Source organism: Phaethon aethereus (genome assembly GCF_964289735.1).
Source record: "Phaethon aethereus genome assembly, chromosome: 13".
Taxonomy (NCBI): domain Eukaryota; kingdom Metazoa; phylum Chordata; class Aves; order Phaethontiformes; family Phaethontidae; genus Phaethon; species Phaethon aethereus.
In genome coordinates this window covers 2006590-2026846 of record NC_138589.1, presented here as the reverse complement: position 1 = coordinate 2026846, position 20257 = coordinate 2006590, and the positions used below count along the sequence as shown (strand labels likewise).

Below are 20257 nucleotides of genomic sequence, written 5' to 3'. Positions count from 1 at the left end.
TGGGCCGTTAGCGTACCTCCAGGGGGGTCGGGCAAAGGGCCGTCCCCGCGGTTTGAACACTAAAGGGTGAGGTGAACACTACTAATAACCTACAGCTTCAGAGCCGTTACCGTCACCGATGGAAACCCGCACCATGTGCCAGGGGCTTGGTGTCTGATTTGCTGGAGGGGAACCAGAGCAAGCCAGGACAATCCTTCCTGGCCTGTGGGCTCAGCTCCACGGGGAAGGGAAGGTTAGCAGTGGGTGAAGGAGGAGTGTATTTTTCTCCCCTCTTGCAGGAGTCTTGTTTTACCCCTCTACTCTTTCTTTACCTCTTCTGTATTTTTCAGGTTTTGCACAGTTCTTGTAAACATCACTTAAAAATAAATTTCCCCTAGCAAGGTCAACACAGCCTCAGGTGTTTTCCTCTGCAGGATTTTGCTGGCTTCTGATGACCAAGAGACCCATTGCATGCCAATTAGATGCCTTGGAGGTTGAAGGCGTGCTTACTAGGTTTCCCACCAGCCTTCCTCTTGCCGGCTTTGGAGATACGAAGGTGTTAAATATCCTTCTGTGGAGATAAAGCCCTGACTGGATGCGGTCCTGGACCACCTGCTGTAGCTGACCCTGCACGAGCAGGGGGTTGGAGTAGATGATTCTCCAGAGGTCCCTGCCAACCTCAGCCCTTGTGTGATCTTGGCTGTCCCTCGTATGAGGTAGGAGCGTTATGACGAGCTGTAATTGGTGAACAGCAGCCAGTAAGTTGCCCGTGTGCTGCACAGATGGTTAGGACAAGTTTAATAAACGTTGTCCTTGGCAAGTATAGACAGATTAACCTTGCAGGGAGTTGGGCTGTGCCTGCTTTGCTGGTAGGGAATGCTCATCTAAAAGGTGGAGAGAGGCTTTTGTTTCCGTTTCCAGCACAGTGAGGGGGAACGCCGTGTGTTTTCAGGGGCTGGGACAGTTCATTGACAGGTCTGACCCAGGGGCTAAGTCTTCCTTACGCACAGCTTTGAGGAGGTTAAAGCAGACCTTGCTCTCTGCTGCCCAAGGAAGAGGGCCCGATGGTTATCTTACTTCATGCTGCCTCAAAGATGTAGAACTTCCTACCGAGTTTTCTGTCCATGTTTCTTTTTTCTTTTTTCTTTTTTTTTTTAAACAGTTTGTTAATATTAATTAAAAAATACTGTATAGTTTAACTTGATGTCACATTGGATCTTTAAAAAGAAAAAAAGAGATGTGATAACTTGTTTTTTTAAAGATCTCTTTGGTTCTAGGTAGCTGGTTTTGCTGTTTAATATGTAGTAAGTTCTGTGTATGCTTTACTGTAGGAGTAAAAATGAGGAGTAAAACCAAGGAAGGTTAATCCTGTCTTTACAGAAGGGCTTGGTGGTGATGGAGGCTGCGAGCATGGGACCGGGGCCAGCCGGGGAGCGTGACACCCACCTGAACCCTCGCTCCTGCCTTGGGCCGTGGTTAGCTCTGCTCTTGCCCAGCGCAGCTGCTGCAGGTCCTACAGACCTGACCGCGTGAGCACGGCACCGGCAGCCAGGTTCAGTGCCCAGAGCTGGGAACTCACACAGAGGGTCATCTTTAGTAAGAGGAGGCTGTGAAATGGAGGCTGCTGGAGCCTCCAGGGGCTTTTGTGGCTGTATTTCTCTCTGGGGCAGCTGCTGGCTAGAGGAGGAGTTTGGAGAAATTGTTAGTGTGGCCCCCGGATGGCTGTGCCCTGCTCTCTTCCCTCCCCGGGGGCCTGAGCGGCTGCCAGGGTGGCTGGGCAGCCTCGGGTGCTTGCGGGGCAGAGGAGGATGGCAGTGGGTCCCGGACACAGCTTCCCACTGTGCGCTGGACGTGGAGCTGCTGGACCCCATCCCCTTGGTACCAGCGGGGCACAGGGTCTGTTGGGGAGCGCTTCCCTCGTGCTGAGCAGCTGGGAAAGCCCTCGGGAGTCCCAGCGAGGAGCTCCGGCTCCGCTTAGGATGTGGAAACGGCCAAGTAAGCACCGTGGGCAGAGAGAGCATCGTCAGGGCTCTGCACTCGGGGGCTGTGCCTGGGGCAGAGGGGTGCTGTGGGGAGCTCGGCGGGGATGAGCCCAGGTCCAGGTCATCAGCCAGTGAGTGGGTGCCTCCAGGTTCGAAACGTCTTGGTGCGGCATTAGAGCATCATTAAGTAGGACTGGCTGTGGGCCCGTGGCGACTCAGCCTCTTCATCTTGCTTGCTGCCCTGCAGCAGCCCAAATCCCGCAGAAGCCCACGGTGGCTTCCGCTGCCAGTGGGTGGGCTACCCGTGCAGCTGAGCGGCCGCTGAGAGCCTCGGTTATTTTTTTATAGGGAGATTGCCTAGTTGGAAGCAGCTGTGTTGCGTACAGGCGGGCGGGGGAGCAGGTTGATCTCTGTTGCTGTGCCTTTAGGTCATGTTTTGTACCGTGAGGTGTGATGGAAATAGCAGGAGGTGCGTGAGTGTCAGGAGTGTGGCGCTGGGTGGGGAGGCAGGGGCTGGCCTGGGGGCCGATGGCCTGTGGGCATCACACCACGAAGGGTGCTCTGCCAACTGCTGGTGTTTCTTTTTCAAACCAAAGAGCAGTTGTGGCCAAAGCCTGATGGCAGTAAGAGTGTTTCTGCTCTGTGTTGCGCTTCGCTTCTGACGTTTATTTCAAGAGACTTTCGGGCTTCTTCGCGCTGCCTCCGCTTGGCCTCTCTCATCGCTTCTCGCCCACGGCACCCAAGAGGGTCGCCGTGCTGGAGCTGGTGTTGTGTCAGCAAGCGGCAAGTGCTCACACATGTCTTCAAGACCTGGTTGCCAGACTGTCTGAGGAGGTCTGGAATAGGGGATGGTCCCTCCCGAAGGGTTGTCCCCTTCGGCAGGCAGCTTGAGCATGGGATGCTGCTGGGGAGGCAGCGGGGAGGGTTAGGCTGGCCGAAGACGGTGTGCATGCTGTCCAGGAGATAAATCCTGCTCTCTAGGGATGCTGTCCCTCTGGCTTCCTGGTCCAGGAAGAAGGTAGTCTGTTACCTGGGCTTTTTTCCGATCTTCACTTCCCCTTACCCTGCCTACAGGATGTCTTTAGCTGCGTCTCAGCCCCTTCCCCTCCACAGCTATTTTGCTTATATTTTTATAAGATCTAGGCTTCTTTGCCCTTTGTTCAGTTCTTTAGTTGTGAGCAGCAGTTTGGTTTTCATCCCTTTTTCCATTTTGATTGCAATGTCTCTTCTCCCTCTCCTTCCCCTGCCGTTCCTCACCCAAGCTGGATCCAGGTGATACCAAACCACTGATGTCAGGTGTTTGGGACCCGAATCTTGCTGGAATTCAGCGGGTGCTTCTGGTCCTTCCCCTGGGAGGTCGTCCAGGGCACGGGTGATACCTGCGACCTGGCAGCTTGGCTCGACTGGGTCGTGTCCGTGGTACAGCTGGCTCTGGTGAGCAAGTCCGAGCCAGGACCGGGAGCCAGGGCAGAGCTGTAGGAAACGGGCACTGAGGTGAGAGTGGCCGTTTCAGTGATGGGTCCCTTTGCCACATCTCCAAGGTTGGGGGTTTTAAGTCAATGAAGGGCTGTCAGACGTTCTTGGGGAGAAGTCATGGTGCTGGGGTGGGGTCGGACTGCTCAGTTCCCCTGGGAATGCCTGCGGAGCGGCTGTCTGCATCAGGCAGGCGGCTGAGCTGAGTTAGCCGTGGCGTGGACACCCCAGGACCACGGATATGCCCAGGCAGCCCTGCCAGCTCTCCAGGGAGCAGATGCCATCCCTGCAATCTGGGTGGGAAGATGTTCACGCGCTGGTCTTGGGGCCCACGTGCTGGAGTGGAGGACGAGGGGGAAAGCATCTTCTGACAGTGGTTTGGGACCATCTCTGGGCGCTCAAACCTGGCCTTGCACTGTTAGGAGGGAGGAGAGCACTTTCTACACTTCCCTTGGGTATTTACCATCAAATCCAGGCTGCAGCCAGAGCCTGGCTATTAATAATAAGCAAAAACACTCGTTCTTCGGAGTTCCTCTCTTGGGTGGCAAGTTCACCCTGGGGGAAGGTTCCTGCACACGCAGGTGTAATGCTAAGATGCAATAACGGCAGGCCGGCACGGTTTGGGGATGGCAGCTCTCCCCCGGGCCCTGGTGAGCACGGCTTCTCCCCAGCTGCCAGGCTCCCTCTGCAGCATCTCCCGGCAGCCGCCTCCACCGCTTTCTGGATGTGAAGATGCTGCTCTCGCGGCGTGCCCAGGATGCTCGGCGGGGGGAGCAGGACCACAGGTGGGAGCTGGACCGTGGGCTTGTCTCCGAATGCCTCCGAGCCGTGGATCCGAGGGATTTCATGGCTGGCGAGGTTCTCAGGCTCCTCCTAACTTGGGCTCATGCCTCCGGCAGTGGTTTCCAGGGCTATGGGAAGTTGCGGCCAAGGATGGTGAGGTTTGTGTGGCTTGCAGTGCCTTTAACACTGCTCTCCGTGTGTTTCTAAGATGATACTCCATGTATGTGTGTATATATATTGTATTAACAAATCCCGCTCTTCTGTGTGAGTGTCAAATGGTTTTGCTTTACTAATAAATTTATAGTTATTTATATCTTCCTGTGGGTGTGTAAGATTTCTGGAGCGGAGGCTGTGTGCTGGGAACTGCCTCCCCTGTCTGTCTTTGTGCTCTGTCTGTCTCCGCTTGATTCCCCCCCACACACACGTTTTCTTTCTTTCCCCTGAACTTTTTTGGTGGAGAAATGATGTTTTGGCTGCCTGGTAACCAAAAGTCAAGACACAGGATACGGGCAGGCTCCCAGGAGCCAAAAGCAAGAGCCAGCAGAGTCTGCAGCGTGGTTTTGCCCCTTGCTAGAGGTGGACGGCTCCCTCCCCAGGGAAGAGCTTGCTGCTGGGACTTCAGGGCAGGGGCAGGCAGGATTCTCTGTGTGCCAGGAAGGAGTGCCTGTTTAAGGAAGCAGAAGCTGATGCATGTTCTGCTCTGAGGACCGCAGCCCCACGCACAACCGTTTCAGCTTTCCCAGAGGGTTTTTTTGCATCCCCCCCCATCCTGTGATAGCAAGAGAGGAGCCCGCTAGCCGCAGACAACCTGGCTTGCTCCATCCCATGCCCAAGGGCAGGTGAGGTGTGTGTGTGTCTCCGGATCACTGAGAAAATGCTTCTGGCTGAAGGTTTGGGAAGGGGATGGGATGCAAAACCGAGGCAAGAGTGGGGACGGCACTCACCCAGATGTCCTGGGAGACATCTCAGCCTCCCTTCTGGCTGGCTGCTGCATTCAGAACTCCTTAAATTACAGTGGAGAGGTGCTCAGGAGGAGGGGGAGGGATGTCCATGTCTCGGGGAAGGACCCCCTTCCTCTTTGCTGACACGGATACCGGGTCACCGGTCCCTCCATGGCAGCTGTGCTGAGCCCTGGGAGGGTGTTAGTGCCACTGAGCAGGATCGTGCCCGGTGGCAGAAGGGCGATACCTTTCCCAGCCACCCTAATTTCTCATTCCCAGCTGGATGATTTCCATGGGAAGATGAAAAGTTAAACCGCAGCTGATAGTCCTGCACTGTGCCCTTGTTTGAACTTTGTGATTTGAGGAAATACTCCGTATCCTCAGGGCAGGCAAGCAAACTGCATCAGTGCTGCCGGTGCTTTGCACAGGCTTTTACTTTCTCATCTTTGATTTCCCTAAATGGCAGCGGAGCTGCATAATTTTTGCACGTGCCGGAGCCCCAGGCTCTGGCTGGGGGAGGACCAGGAGCAGTTGGTAGGAGCAGGATCCTCTCGGCACCTCATTAAGAGCCCCTTAAGGTCTGGTTGCTTTTCCAGAAGACCTTACCTACTTGGCAGCTGTTTTCCATGCAGGTGTCATCACCGATCCCTCCTGCCTTACCCCATGAACATAACAGCTCGGGATGCACATGAAAGGACAGCAGAAGCGGGTGGAAAGTAGTTCTCCAGCAAACGTGCCAGGAGCAGTGGCAGCGTCGCCCAGGTGAGAAGCTGAACCTTCCCCTTCCTCCCTGGGGTTCCTCCTGGGCATTCTCTTGCAAAAATAAGTCAAAGACCTTTGTAGGCAGGCCTGGCTCGAAGGCGAGGTGTCTCCAGAGTGTCTGCAGAGAAGATGCAGGTTTAGCCACCAGCAGTTGCTGCTTTTATTTGAACCCCTCGCTGCAGGATTTCATGAGCCTCAGCCAGAAGAAGTCCACTTGAAAGAGTCCCTGCGTCGCTTTGCTCCTCTGGGCAGTGCTGTCTTCTCAGGTGGGACCTGGGCAGCCTTTTGCAAGGTGGGACCTGGGCCAGGCTGCACCCCGAGGGGTGCAGGATCTGGGCCTGTGCCGCTTCCACTGCTGCTGCCACTTGCAGGGGCAAAAAGTGGATTCAACGCTGCGCCTGTCCAGGAGCCGTTGCTGCTCCCCAGGAGCTCGCACGTGGGGCTGTTGGACCCACCACAGCTTGCTCCCTTTGCCGGGGGGGTGGTCCTGGTGATCCAGGGTTTTCAAGACGTTACACAGCAGCCCCCGTGCCCTCCTTTCAGAGCTGAGGCTCCCCTGCCACCCCCAGCCCCAGCGCAGGAGTCGGCACCCATGCCCCAGCAGGGAGCAGAGGGTTTGCCCCCCTGCCTGGAGGCGCGCATTTGGGGCAGCTGAAGTGGCTAACAGATTAAACTGAGGCTTTTTTTTTTCCGTTCTGGGTGCTGGCACATCTCCTGCCCCAGCGCTCGGTGCCCCTGGCCCCTTGCAGCCTGGTGGTGGAGGCAGCATCCCGGTGGCAGCCGTCTCTGGGCTCGTCCCCCTGCCAGGGCAGGAGCGGCGCGGTGGGCCTCCCGCTCCACGTGACGACGGCGCACGCATTCGGCGCTTCGGCGTGCTCGGGGATGCAGCTCGCCTTGCTCGCCCCTTGGGACCACTGGCCAGTGGCTGTGCCAGGGCTGGAGGCTGGGGAGGTGAAGGGGTGCTCGGGGGCGACCCCGATTCCGTCGTGCTACGGGGGCCGGAGGTTTGCGAGCAGATGCTGTGCCAGCCGCGGGCTGGGGGTCTGAGCCCACCCCCAGGAGGGGGAAACCGGCATGATCACATCTGCCTGGCCTGGGATGGGAGGCCTGAACTCCTCTCCTGGCCACCGTGGAGGGTTTGCTGCCGATTCCTGCTGGGGCAGGGACAGCTCTGCTGGCTGAGTTCACGGGGAGCAAAGTGAGGAGAGCTGAGGCTGGGTGATGGTTTTGGTAGCCATGAGGCCAGGGACAGTGTGGCAAGCACCTTTGATTCATGTTTCTTCCATTAAAATCAGTGGCCAATTCTGAGCTGTAAGCAGTCATCATTCTGCTTCAGAGTGAACAGTATCTCAGAAATACAGGGATGCCTTTTGGTCGGCTTCCCTGGGCCTGGCAGGTGGGGGACGAGGTGCGATTTGGAAGACCTCTGCTCTGTGCCTCAGTTTCCCTAGCTGTGAATCAAAGCTGCAGAGATGCTGGGCTGGGGCCAGGATGGGTACTTGTTGCTCACCAGGCTGGGACACCCCCGGTGCAGGGGAGGAGGAATCGGGCCAGCGGGTTCCGGCGCTGCTCCGGGGAGCTCTGGCCAAAGACAGAAGCTGGGGCTGGATGTCGCGCCGTTGAAGCCGTGCCGGCACCAGGATTGGGGGCGATGGGAAGGGCCGGCAGTCACACGGGGCCGGAGGTAAACGGATCAAGCAGCAATTGGCAGGCTCAGCAAGGGGAGGCTTAGCTCAGCCCGGCACAGATTTGCCGCCTCCTGCCCCAGATCCTCTGGGGCTGGGGCAGAGCCGCGGGTGGAGTATCCTCGGGCACATCGCCCTCGGCACATCTCCCTCACGTCACCCCATGGGGTTTTGGCAGCCCCGTGGCTGCTTGTCTGCCCCTCCCCGTGCCCACCCGCACCTGGGTGAGACGACAGCCTTCCCTGCAGCGCTGCTGGGCTTGCACCCGGCCGCTGAGTGCCGAGGTAGCTTTGGCAGCTCCAGGGATTTTGAGGATGCTCAAACCTGCCTGATTTTTGGGTTTTCTTTACGCTGTGCTGCACCAAAACCTGGCTGGCTGCTGGGAGCCAGGGCGTTCAGGACAGCTGGGTGCTGGTAATCCCATTTGTGGGCTGCGCTGGGCTAATCCCCGCAGAGCCCTGAGCGGATTGGGGTGGGTTTGGGGGGTCAGTGGTGAGCCGTGGTGGCCGAGGGAAGCCCACACATCCCAGGAGTGGCTTCCCGGGGAGGTGGCGGCGAGCGTGTGGGGGTAAGTGGCAGCGACGGAGGTGAAGGACGGGCTGGGGTTTCTGCGGGGTCACTGCTGCACATGGCGGGGGGGTTTGGTGATCTGAACCGGGGCTGGAGGACGAGCCGTGGTGGGGGTGCAGAGCCGTGGCGGGGGAGCGATGGAGCAGGTCCGTGGCGACGGAGCTGGGTGATGTGGAGGGGTTTGATGTGATGCTGGAGGGGAGGGTAAGGCCATGGTGCTCCCTGCTCCGAATGGGGATGGCGGGTCTGCGTCCCGCTTCTTGCTCTTGGAGGTTGGGGCCCTTCGCCCGCTGGTGTGAGCCCCGTGGAGCTGACACGATGGGTGGTGGCACCGGCAGGTGCCTGCGACACGGGGGCATTGCACGTGGCTGCCTGCTCTTCGGTGCCGTCGCAGGCAGATCCTGGCTGCTTATTCCTCTTTCTTCCAGCAGCAAGTTTTTTGGGGAGCCACAAATATTTCTGCTCCTCTCTTCTTCGGATGTGCCAGAGGAAGGGCCCCAGCCCTCCGCTTTCCTTCCCGAGCTGAGGACAGGCTTAAGCTCCAGGCTTTTATAGCCGTGCAAGCTTATATCGAGGGAGGAACCTCGGCTCATTAAGGTTTAAGATGCCAGGCTTTGGGCAGCCCCCGATGAAACACCTCAAGGGGTTTGAAGGTGTTCGGCGTGCCCGAAAGCTGAGCGAGGGGTTAATGCCAAGAGCCCAGTGCCGAGCAGCTTCCAGCCTGTAACCTGCTGCTATATGGGACTGGGGCCATATGTTAACCCAGGATCAAAACTCCCATGTGGTCTCCTGGCTGGGCTGGATGGAGTTCAGGGATCTGCTTTCTCTTGCCCTTCGTGGGTGTCTTCTGCGAGCAGCAGTGTGGGGGCTGCCCGAGATGCTCCCGAGCCCCTCACTGAGCAGAGCAGGGCTCTTTGGAGGGGGCAGCAGCAGAAGACATCCCCAGCTGGAGCCGGGCAAGAGCCCCCAGCCCTTGTCCTGTGCCCAAGCGTGGGAATGTGCAGCATCGCTCAGCTCGCTGGTGCTGCATCCCAGCCCGGAGCCACACCGGGAAGGGGTGGGGGGACCCAAAAAGACCAAGGAAACAGAGCTTGAACAGCTGAATCCCTGGTCTGCAACATCTTATTTTTACCTACCCCATCAACATCTTGGCAGCCACAGCGAGTGCCTTTGCTGCCCACCCCAGGCAGGTACCTGCCCCAGTGGCCACCATGGCCCCAGGGCCGCGGCTGAAAGGCGGTGGAGCAGAGTTGTTCCCGAGGGGCAGAAGGAGTCGATACGTGTGTTGGGACGTGAACCTGCTCATAAACAAATTCCACTCAAATTAATGTTGTTTTTCACCCCTCAAATGAAAAACGAAGGGGGGTGTAGAGGACCCTGAGCAGAGCATCATGGTTTCTGTGATCTATCTGCTGTGGCTTCATGAGTGCTTCTTGCGCGACCCTAGCCGTGGAGGGCTGTGCAAAAAAAAACCCCAAACCCTAACTGAGTGGTTACATTTAGGAAAAGCAAGTTTAACCGAGCCTGTGAGCTTAAAATAGAGGGGGTAGTTTGCTCGTGATAACGGTGAAGGTCAAGGGTTGAGCCGGGTTTGGTCTGGCCGTGCTGCAGGGCCACGCTGCTCAAGCAGGACGCGGAAACGGAAGGACGCCAAGGACCTTTTTGGGCTGCCCCGGGGACGGCGTGAGCAGCTGGCGCACCCCGGGGTTCCCTGGGGAGCCTGCACCGCTGCTGCTGGCCTCTCGCCGGCTGGACGCCCCTCCTTGCTACCCGCAGGCGGCGGGATGCTGGGCTGGATCGAGCGGGTGGTTCCCCAGCCCCCAGTGCCCCATCTGACAGAGGAGACCCCCCCGTCCCCAGTGCGGGACCCGGAGCCAGCTAAGGTGAGCGGGGAACCAGTTTGGGGGGGTACCAGGGACCCTGCGAGCACAGCGGGGAGACGCCCGGTGCCCCTGCGTCCGCGCTGCGGCACCCAGAGCTGCTCCGCAGCATCCTCGGGGAGGGATGGGGGCCAGGATGCGTCCCCGCTCCGCGCTGCTGGGAGTCTGCAGCCGGCTTTGAGCAGGGGACGGAGTCCCCGGCGCCTCGTGCTGACACCTTCTGCCTTTTACCCTGAAGGCACCGACGGGAAAGGCCGGTGGCTGCGGGGGTGCCGCTGAGCGCCCATGCGTGGAAGGTAAGCCCCCTTGGCGGGGGTAGCCCTTTTGCCCGGGATGCCGGGGGCTGGCGGAGCGGTGACGGAAGCTTTCTTTTTTCCTGCTGCCGTTGAAGAAATGGAAAAGAAGGTGGGATTTGCAGTCCCCGAGGACACAGGCTCTGTGTTTGAGAGGTATTTGCTCTTGCACCCTCCAGCGTGCAACATGGTTTGCTTGGGATTTTGCTTTCGGTTGGGGACTGGCTGCCGGGGACGGGGGGTCCCAGCCTGACTCCCTCCCTTCCCTGGCAGCATGGGGAGCAGTGTGCTCTCCTGGCTCTCCCAGGGGCTGGAGAAGGTAATTCCCCAACCGGTCCCAGCCCCAGGGATGCTGCAGGCGCTCGGGAAGAGCTTTGAGACGAGCATCGACATTCCCGATCAGGTAGGTGAGAGTTCCGGGCAACAGTCTGGTGTCTTTGGGCTCTTTTTACCTTTTTGTCTTTGTTTTCCTTCCTATCGCTCTCCCAATGCTAACTGGGAGCACTAAACCTGCTCTGCCTGGGCTTCTGCCTTCATCCATCCCTGGGGAAGGGGCAGGTTTCCCTTCCCACCTTGAGGGATGAGCCCCACCTCGGCTGCTGGGTGAGACGGTCTGTTTGGCTTTTCAGACAGAGGTCCAGATCCTCAGGGACGAGGAAGAGGATGCTCTGGGTAAGGAGAGGTGGGAGCCCGCAGCTTGCAGCATCCTGGGGGCCTTTCTGGGACTCCCACCTCCCTGCGCGGTGACGCTGGTGCCGTTGTCTCCTTGAGTCGGCTGATGGGAGGACCAGCAGTGGAGGTCCTGGCTCTCCCCCAGCCCCACGGCACCGCTCTCCTTGCAGAGATAACCCCCTTCGATCCAGAGGAGGACGAGCTGGACGGCTGCGAGTCCGAGGACGGCTCAGATGCTGGCACGGCGGATTGGTGGGTCCCCGGGGAGGCTGGCGGGGGATGCGGGCGGGCAGGAGGGGCGCAGGATGAGCTCCCCGACCGCGGCACGCTCTCCCCGCAGGGCAGGAGCACGGGTGCTCAGCTGGCTGGCGCAGGGCTTCGAGAGGATAGTGCCGCAGCCAGAGATGCCGAAAAAGCCAGAGGTGAGCACCGCCCCGCCGGGGCAGACCGGGGGGCTGCCGGGCAGAGGTGACAGTGGAGCGGGCTCCCTGTCCTCGTCCTCGGCTGGGACCTTGGGGAGTAAAGTCCCCGGGGAGCTCAGCAGAGCAAAAGAGACCTTGGGGTGCCATCCTGGTGCTCCCTGGCCTGGCTGCGTGCTGGGGGCCCCCTCTGTTCGGGACCTGCTGGTGCCAGCAATGCTGGGGGGTCTTGGTTTAATGGTCCTCATCAACGAAATGGGGCCGAAACCACAGTGGAGGGTGTGTGGGGCTCTGCATGTGGGTCCCCTTGGGGTGGGGGACATGCCTGCCCAGGGTGACGTGGGGCTGCAGACAGCGCTTTGCCACGTCCCTCTGTCCTTCCGCAGCCGGAGCCGAAGGAGCAGAAGTGCAAAGCTGCGGTGGGAGGTGAGCGATCCCCATTCCTGGAGATCCCCCCCTTTCAGAGGGGACACCGCCTTCGAGAACCTGGGTGCAAGCAGGCACCAGCACCGGGGCTGCGCTCCGTCCCCGTGCTGCGCGGTACCGACTGTGCCGGGTGCCAGCATCACGGCGCTGCCCCTACGCCACGTCTGTCCCCAAACCGCCTGTCCCCTCGTCCCAGGCTGGGTCCCCGGGGGAGAGGCTGCCAGGGAGCTCCCCCAAGCCTGTCCCTCGGTGGGAGGTGACCCTTCCTTCCTTGCTCCCTTTCCCCAACAATTTGTAAGGTGACTGCTCATTGCCTATCCCCCTTCTTCTGAATAAACCTGAGCAGGCACAAAAGGGACTAAAACCCAGGGAAAGTCAAAAAGCAGCGTTTCAGCCGCCCAGAGCATCCCGGGAGCAGTGGAGCCGGCAGCAGCCGAGGGGCAGCTGGAGCCAGTGGCCACCCTCATCCCTCGGTCCCTGGCCGGGGACAGCAGCAGGTAACCACGGCGGCAGCTTCTGCGTGGGTACCGTGGCCGGAGGGACTGGCTGCTGTGGGAGCAAAGGCTCTGGCAGCCGGGTCTAACGGTGGTTTCTGGTCCCCAGGGTGTTTGCCTGGTTGGTCCAGGGGCTGGAGAAGGTGATGCCGCAGCCCGTGACCAGGGAGAAGCAGGACACGCAGGTATGCTTGTCTGCTGGGTCAGCAAGCGGCGCACGAATGCCATGTCCCCGGTGGGGTGGGCGTCCCCTGCCATGCAGATGCCAGCAGATCGGTGCCAGGACCTGCTGTGGTTTGGGCTGTCACCCAGCTCCTTCAAGAAAACAAACCCCCACAACCCGCTTAGCTGATGAAGCCGAATCCCGGTTTTCTAAGCAGCAAGAGAACCCGTAGCGTGTGCTTGCTTTCCCATTTCCTCGCCTTCCTGTGGGGCACCAGCTGGTATTTGGGCCCTGGCACCTCACCAAGGTGCGGTCCAGCTCCAAGGAGGAGCAGCAGCAGCTTTACGTGCTCTCTTTTCCTCCCCTTCCACCCGGGCAAGCTCACTGACGTGCTCCTGTGCTTCACCGTCACGCGTGGGGATGCTCGTGCCCGCGGCCGAGCCATCCAATACGCCCCGACAAATCACACGGGGCATTCGGGGTAAAAAGCACACGTTTACTGAAAAACAGGGCATTTAGGGTAATACTTCAGGTTTACTGAAAACGGACAACATCTCATGTTTCCCTTTTCCTTCTGGCAGGGAGTGGCCGCAGCAACCTCGAGTCCTGTGGAAGAAAGTGAGTGATTGCTCCATCTCACCGTGCCGGTTAGCTTGCCGAGGTCAGAGAGGTTATTTGGGAAGAGGGACGGTGGCCTTTATCCCCTGGTCTTCCCGTGGGTGCCGGCTGGGGAGCGCCCGAAAGCCCCGGGGAAGCCACGAGGGGCTGTTGCCGCTTGAGAAGCAGGAGCAGATCCGGCGTCGTGGCGTGGGCTTGGTAAAACTCGGGCCGTGGGAGTCTCCAGGCGCAGCATCCCACATCCCCGAGTCCCGGGGTTTGAGGTTAGTGCTGGTATCAAGGTCTGTCCTCAAGCTGCGCCAGAGGATGTTTGCCAAGCTGGTGGGATTTGGTCAAAGGGTTATGAGGGAATTCGAGCCTGTCCCCTTCATCAGCCCCTTTGGCATGTTTGCTGGACGGTGTTTGCCGAGCCGGGGGTGAGATGTCTAGGGAGGTACCTTGGGAAAACAAAATCCCGGGATTAGATGCGTTCTGTGTGAGTCTGCGTGGCCGCAGGAAAACAGCGCGGGGTTCGCAGCGCTGCTTGCCTGCCCGTGGAGGGGAGCGAGAGCCGGCTGCGTGGGCGGATGGGCTTGGCTCCCCGTGCCAGCCGCGCCGCGGCGTGCTGAGCAAAATGCGGGGCCCGGCCAGGAGCCACGGCTGCCTCCAGCGATAGACCGGGCAGGGGCGACGGCACGCAGCCCCGCGCAAGCGCTGTCCCCGGGGAGGAGCGGTCGGTCAGGCTGCGGGAGCCGCCGATGGGAGCGGGGAGCTGCCGCGGCACACGGAGGCCGTGCGTCCCTCCGCTGACGTGCCGAGAGGTTGCTCCCGCCGGGCCGGCAGCCACTTGGTGGGATTTCGGAGCGGGAAATCCCGCGGGGAAGGCGTTTCTCCGCGTGTTTGTACAAACTGGAGACGTGAGCGCTGCCGTGGACCTTGGGAAGAGGCAAAGCCCGTGGGATGCGGTCGCAGCCTGCGCGGGCGGCTGGCTTGCGTTACAGCTCGCTTTGGTGCCTTGAGGCACCTCAAGGTCACTTAATCTGCCCGAGGAAGGGAGCGATTGGGTTGAGCGAGAGGTTTGCCCCGGCACCAAACTGCCAGCACGCTCATTAATGTTTTCCTTCTCCTTTTGTTTCAGGGGGCAAAGGGGCTTAGCGCCTCTGAAACAAACGGAAAACGGAGACCGTGGCGAGCCAGCCCTTCCCACAACCAAATGAGACCAACCCGAGGAGAAAGCGTAGCTGGGGAGGAAAAGCAAAGGGGAACCTGCAAACGGTCTCTAGCTCCTTCCCAGCGGGGCGGCGGGGCGCCGAGGCTGGTGCAGGGATGCTGGCTGCGTGTCCCCAGTCCCAGGGCTGCCCCCCCGTCCCGGCTCCCTCTTGGCTCTGGGAACCCGAGCTATTGGTTTTGCAGGATGATGTCTATGAGACAGGAGCTATAATTTATAAGAGGGTAGGAAAGCACCACTCAGGACACCTCAGGGGATGAAAGCCTCTTGCTGCAGCCTCCCAGCAGTCCTGGCCCTCTCACACCCCGCCCCAGCATCCAAATATTCACCCCTGAGACCTCCAGCTGAAGCCCACAGGCATCTTTTAGTCGACTTCTGCCTCCGAGACGTCATGTTATAAAGCTCTTTAAGCTCTCATCAGCTTCTTATTGCTTTTCTTCCATTAAGTGAGTGTTTTCTACCAGCAAGTGGCGAGGGCTCTGGTTTGCAGCAGCAAACGCAGGCGGGCGAGGTTAATCTCTAGGTGAATAGGTGGGAGTTAATGGTTAAAAGCCTTTGCCCGGGCTCTCCTTATGGGAGAACTTACCCCAAACTCTCCTTACCCCCAGCTATGGCTGCTCTCTCCCAAAGCTCACAGCTCCTCGGATGCAACTGCGGCAGCAGGAGTGTTCTGGCAGGGAAGGGAACCTCCAGGAGCTGTCTCCAGCCCGGAGGGATGTGGGCAGGCGCGGCCAGTGCGGGCGCGCTGGGCTGGATGGGGTGCGAGCCCCTACACCCCAGGTTTTTAGTGCGGACCATAGAATCACGGTATGGTTTGGGTTGGGAGGGACCTTCAAAGGTGATCCGATCCGACCCCCCGGCCACGGGGCAGGGCCGTCTTCAGGTTGCTCAAAGCCCTGTCCGACCTGACCATCAACACTTCCAGTGACTGGGCATCCACAGCTTCTCTGGGCAACCTCTTCCAATGTCTCACCACTCTTACTGTACAACGTTTCTTCCTTATGTCCGATCTAAATCTAGCTTCTTTCGGTGTAAAACTGTTGCTCTTTGTCCTGTCGCTACAGGCCTTGGTGAAAAGTCTTTCTCCATCTCCAGTATAAGCCCACTTGATATATTGAAAGGCCATGATAAGGTCTCCCACTGCCTCATTGCATCTGTTTAGGATGATCTAGGCAGCCAAAACAATGAGTCATGAGCCAAGCGACCACCCTGAGCCCCAACCCCAGTGTTTATAATGAACCTGCTGGTACCAGGCTACGATTTCAGTATTTATTTGCCCCGTTTTCATGTAACGTATCCAAAAGTTGTGATGAGTTTTAAAAGCCATGTCCCTGGTTGCTGTCCTGGGTTTCAATGAATGGAGATCTAGAGGGAACGGGCTAAAGGCGGTGTGGGCTCCGTGGGGTGGGTGAAGACGGCACAGAGCCAACCGTGGGTAGGTTTCCTGCCTTTCTGTAGTTGAATTTCAACGTTTCTTATTAATTTGGCTACGCACATGTAAGTGTTGTTGTTGGGCAGACCTCAAAATAAACTGGTTTTACAGTATGTGGAAGCGCTTCCTCCTCCTGCTTCTCCGGTGTGTGCCTGATGTGGTAGGACGGGTACCCCTGGGAGGTGCAGAGGGTTGGTCGTGGGTCAGACCCACGCTATTTGCTTTGCAAGAGGTCCAACAGCCTCCCCAGGAACGTGCCGTGGGTTTTCCCCCGGTGATGCTGGGAAGCGGCGGGGCGCGCGGGATGCTCCCCAGGCTGTGGCCGGGGACGCATTCGGGAGCGGACGCGGCGGCGCGCTCGGGGCGTTGCAACGTGGGTCTTGGTCTGCAAAACCTCGGGCTGTGCCGGCGCTGTTTCGCTTGGGGTTGGCTAAGGGAAAGGCTTTGGGCTCTGCGTACAGCCGCTGCTGTTGGCGAGGAGAGCCGGAATGTGGCCTGGAGGTGGGCCAGGTGGTCCGTACCTCGGCGTCGAGCAGCCGAAACGCGGGATCTGCCCCGGTCCGACTCCCGGCTTCTTGACCATGTGCCACTCTCGCTTCATCCCCTCCCTTTCCCTATTCCCGTTTCAGTTCGTATCGTCCCTGAGGAACCTGAGGAGACCGACCTTGTCATGGAAGAGATCGATGACGACTGGATTAACGAAGCCGCGTGTGAGATGATGGCCTGGGGTCGTGAGGCTGAGCCGGTGGCAGATGTTCGTCCCCTTCCCCCCATACAGGAGGAACCTCAGGAAGAAGAAAATAGGTAGGAGAAGGGAGATGCTGCTGATGGGCAGCAACGCGCGCTCTCTGGCCACCATGGTGGCCATGGGAGAGGACGAGCATAGAATCATAGAATCTTTGGGTGGGAAGGGACTTTTCAAGGCCATCTACTCCAACCCTCCTGCCATGAGCAGGGACATCTTCAACCGGAGCAGGTTGCTCAGAGCCCCGTCCAGCCTCATCTGGGATGTTTCCAGGGATGGGGCATCGACCACCTCTCTGGGCAACCTGGGCTGGGGGTTCACCACCCTCATTGGGAGAAATTTCTTCCTTACATCCAGTTGAAATCTCCCCTCATTTAGTTTAAAACCATCACCCCTTGTCCTGTCGCTACAGGCCCTGCTAAACAGTCTGTCCCATCTTTCCTATCAGCCCCTCTCAGTCCTGGCAGCTGCACTAAGGTCTCCCCGGAGCCTTCTCTGCTCCAGGCTGAGCCCCCCCAGCTCTCCCAGCCTGTCCTCCCAGCAGAGCTGTTCCAGCCCTCGGAGCGTTGCTGGGGCCTCCTCTGGCTCCGCTCCAGCAGGTCCGTGTCTCTCCCGTGCCGAGGGCTCCAGAGCTGGATGCAGCACTGCAGGGGGGTCTCCCCAGAGCGGGGCAGAGGGGCAGGATCCCCTCCCTCGCCCTGCTGGCCACGCGGCTTTGGGGGCAGCCCAGGACACGGGTGGCTTCTGGGCTGCGAGCGCATGTTGCCGGCTCATGTCCGGCTTTTCACCCACCAGGACCCCCAAGTCCTTCTCCATGGGGCTGCTCTCCATCCCTTCACCCCCAGCCTGTGCTGATACCGGGGGTTGCGCCGACCCAGGTGCCAGACCCTGCACTTGGCCTTGTTGAACCTCATGAGGTTCACACAGGACTGGGCATCCCTCCTTGCCAGTGGTGGAGCTGGCAGCGGGCAGCCACGGTGCCCGTTTCCAAAGACGGGGGCACCAGAAGGACCCAAAAGGCGTTTGAGCAAACTGCTTTTCCTTTGGCGTTGAGATTTGGGTTGGGGAAGGCGGTGGCAGAGCCATGAATGCAGTACTTCACGTTGCCCTGCAGAGGACAGCTGAAGGATGAGTTGTTTTAGGCTTCCCACAAGTAGATTTTGGCCTTAAGGCAAGAGGGTTTGTGCCTCGTTCCCATCAACTACGCGTCAAGCTGTCAGGACAGTTGGAAATGGTTGTCGCCAACACGGTGATGCTCGACCGTGCTAAGCACGAGCGATGCCCAGAGCCACGTTCGCTCAGCAGAGCTCTCATCTGCTCAGCCATAAAACACTGGATGTGTTATAAAAATTTTTTTTCAGATTTTTTTCCCACCTCGGTATACAAGCCTGAGAAGCTGGGGGCAGCACGCACATCCTGTCCTGCAGGGTGGGTTTCATGAGCAGGGACGTTTTGGTCAAAATCAGCAACGAGTGACCCCTAAGCACATCCTCTCCCTGTGCCGTAAGGGGAATTTGAAGGCTCAAGGAGTCTGGTTTGGCATTCCCAAACTTTTCCCGCTCTTCCTCCCAGCCTGCTGAGTGTGTCCCCCCCCAGGATGTTGGCTGGGGAACGGAGGGCGAGCATCTCTGGCCAAAGGGGGTGCAGAGACTGGCAGTGCTCCGCTTGTGAAGTTCAGACGTACTTTTTTTCATTTCACCTAATGAGTTTCTCCTCCCCAGGCTGTGGTTGTGCTCCCTGAGTGCTGCTGAGGAGGAGGAGGAAGAGGAAGAAGAGGAGAAAGAGGAGAGGAAAGAGGAGGAAGAGAAAGAGGAGAGGAAAGAGGAGGAAGAGAAAGAGGAGAGGAAAGAGGAGGAAGAGAAAGAGGAGAGGAAAGAGGAGGAAGAGGAGGAGGAAGAGGAGGAGGAGGAGGAGAAGGAGGAGGAGAAAGAGGAAGGGGGGAAGGAAGAGGAGAAAGAGGAAGAGGAGAAGGAGGAGGAAGAGAAAGAGGAAGAGGAGAAGGAGGAGGAAGAGAAAGAGGAAGAGGAGAAGGAAGAGGAGAAAGAGGAAGAGGAGAAGGAGGAGGAAGAGAAAGAGGAAGAGGAGAAGGAGGAGGAAGAGAAAGAGGAAGAGGAGAAGGAAGAGGAGAAAGAGGAAGAGGAGAAGGAGGAGGAGAAAGAGGAAGGGGGGAAGGAAGAGGAGAAGGAGAAGGAGGAAGAGGAGGAAGAGGAGGAGGAAGAGGAGGAAGAGGAGGAGAAAGAGGAAGAGGGGAAGGAAGAGGAAGAGAAAGAGGAAGAGGAGAAGGAGGAGGAAGAGAAAGAGGAAGAGGAGAAGGAGGAGGAAGAGAAAGAGGAAGGGGGGAAGGAAGAGGAGAAGGAGAAGGAGGAAGAGAAAGAGGAAGGGGAGAAAGAGGAAGAGGGGAAGGAAGAGGAGAAAGAGGAAGAGGGGAAGGAAGAGGAGAAAGAGGAAGAGGGGAAGGAGGAAGAGAAAGAGGAAGGAGGGAAGGAAGAGGAGAAAGAGGAAGAGGGGAAGGAGGAAGAGAAAGAGGAAGAGGGGAAGGAGGAAGAGAAAGAGGAAGAGGAGAAGGAGAAAGAGGAAGAGGAGAAGGAGAAAGAGGAAGAGGAGAAGGAGGAGGAGGAGAAAGAGGAAGAGGAGAAGGAGAAAGAGGAAGAGGAGGAGGAGGAGGAGAAAGAGGAAGAGGAGAAGAAGGAGGAGGAAGTGGAAGAGAGTGTGGGGTGAGTGGCTCCTCTTGTCTTTACGCCTTTGTTGGAAAGGCGCGTGAAGGCAGTTGTTGTTTCAGCTGTGTTCACAAGCCGGAGAGGCTGAAACACCCGCGGACGAGCGAGCTCCTCGTGGCAGAGCGGAGCTCCCCAGCCTGGCCGGGCTGCTTTGGGGAGGGGGGCGCGTCGTTGGGGAGGGGGCGCGTTGTTGGGGAGGGGGACGCGTTGTTGGGGAGGGACACGTTGTTGGGGAGGAACGCATCGTTGGGGAGGGACATGTCATTGGGGAGGAACGCATCGTTGGGGAAGGACATGTCCTTGGGGAGGACGCGTCGTTGGGGGGGAACACGTCGTTGGGGGGGAACACGTCGTTGGGGAGGGGGACGCGTCGTTGGGGGGGGACGCGTCGTTGGAGGGGGCTGTGTCGTCGGGGAGGGCTGCGTCGGGGCGGGACGGACGCTCTCACAAGCCGGCTCCCCCCGGGCTCGCTGCTGACGCGGCACCTGGTGACAGGCGAGTGTCTCCTGGCGACACGCGCTCCATCTCCATCGCAGCCACCCGTAGCAACCGCAGCCCCGGCTTGTGCCTTCGTCGGGAGCTGGGAGTGGCCATATCCATATATAATATATAATATAATTTAAATAACGGTCCACGTTATTTAAGACCACACCCGCTAATGCAGGGCGGTCGGGATTATCGTGAGTGTTACAGAGATGAATTTAAAGACAGGATTACGTGTTGTTCCTGCGAATGCTACTTAACACAAGTAGGTATAATTTTACGTTTTTTCCCGTTGTAGAAAATCGCCGGGTTATTTTCAGCTGCGGCAGGTGATGCCTTTGGTCTGGATGGTATTTAGAAAAAATCTTTCTGCTTGGTCTAGTGCTTTGCTCTGACATGAGATAAACGTTTAGGCATTTATTTCCTAGTGCTACAACATTATTCTCTGTTAATTCCTCTGAAGTAGCTAGATTTTCAGGAGGAATGGTTATTCAGTGTTAAATATCTCTTTATTTCATCGAAACCTGTTCCTG

General features: G+C 58.5%; 2 protein-coding genes across 2 annotated transcripts in view; both read left to right on the top strand.

The window, feature by feature from the left end:
- Positions 1 to 9872: 9872 nt before the first annotated feature.
- Positions 9873 to 20257, top strand: part of CNGB1 (cyclic nucleotide gated channel subunit beta 1) — a gene marked incomplete at its 3' end in the record, with an annotated part of 29975 nt that continues 19590 nt past the window's right edge. The window contains exons 1-13 of the mRNA XM_082005632.1: positions 9873 to 10083; positions 10447 to 10504; positions 10622 to 10751; positions 10978 to 11020; positions 11191 to 11272; positions 11361 to 11442; positions 11826 to 11865; positions 12212 to 12362; positions 12469 to 12544; positions 13104 to 13140; positions 16409 to 16583; positions 18246 to 18276; positions 19120 to 19238. Of these exons, the coding sequence (XP_081861758.1) occupies positions 9960 to 10083; positions 10447 to 10504; positions 10622 to 10751; positions 10978 to 11020; positions 11191 to 11272; positions 11361 to 11442; positions 11826 to 11865; positions 12212 to 12362; positions 12469 to 12544; positions 13104 to 13140; positions 16409 to 16583; positions 18246 to 18276; positions 19120 to 19238 (1148 nt within the window). The 5' untranslated portion in view covers positions 9873 to 9959. The remainder of the gene's footprint in view (positions 10084 to 10446; positions 10505 to 10621; positions 10752 to 10977; positions 11021 to 11190; positions 11273 to 11360; positions 11443 to 11825; positions 11866 to 12211; positions 12363 to 12468; positions 12545 to 13103; positions 13141 to 16408; positions 16584 to 18245; positions 18277 to 19119; positions 19239 to 20257) is intronic.
- Positions 18547 to 18894, top strand: LOC309409672 (uncharacterized protein; the record flags this gene model as incomplete). Its single annotated transcript, XM_082005871.1, has 1 exon — positions 18547 to 18894. A coding segment is annotated over one exon (348 nt), but the record flags the coding sequence as incomplete, so codon positions are not given.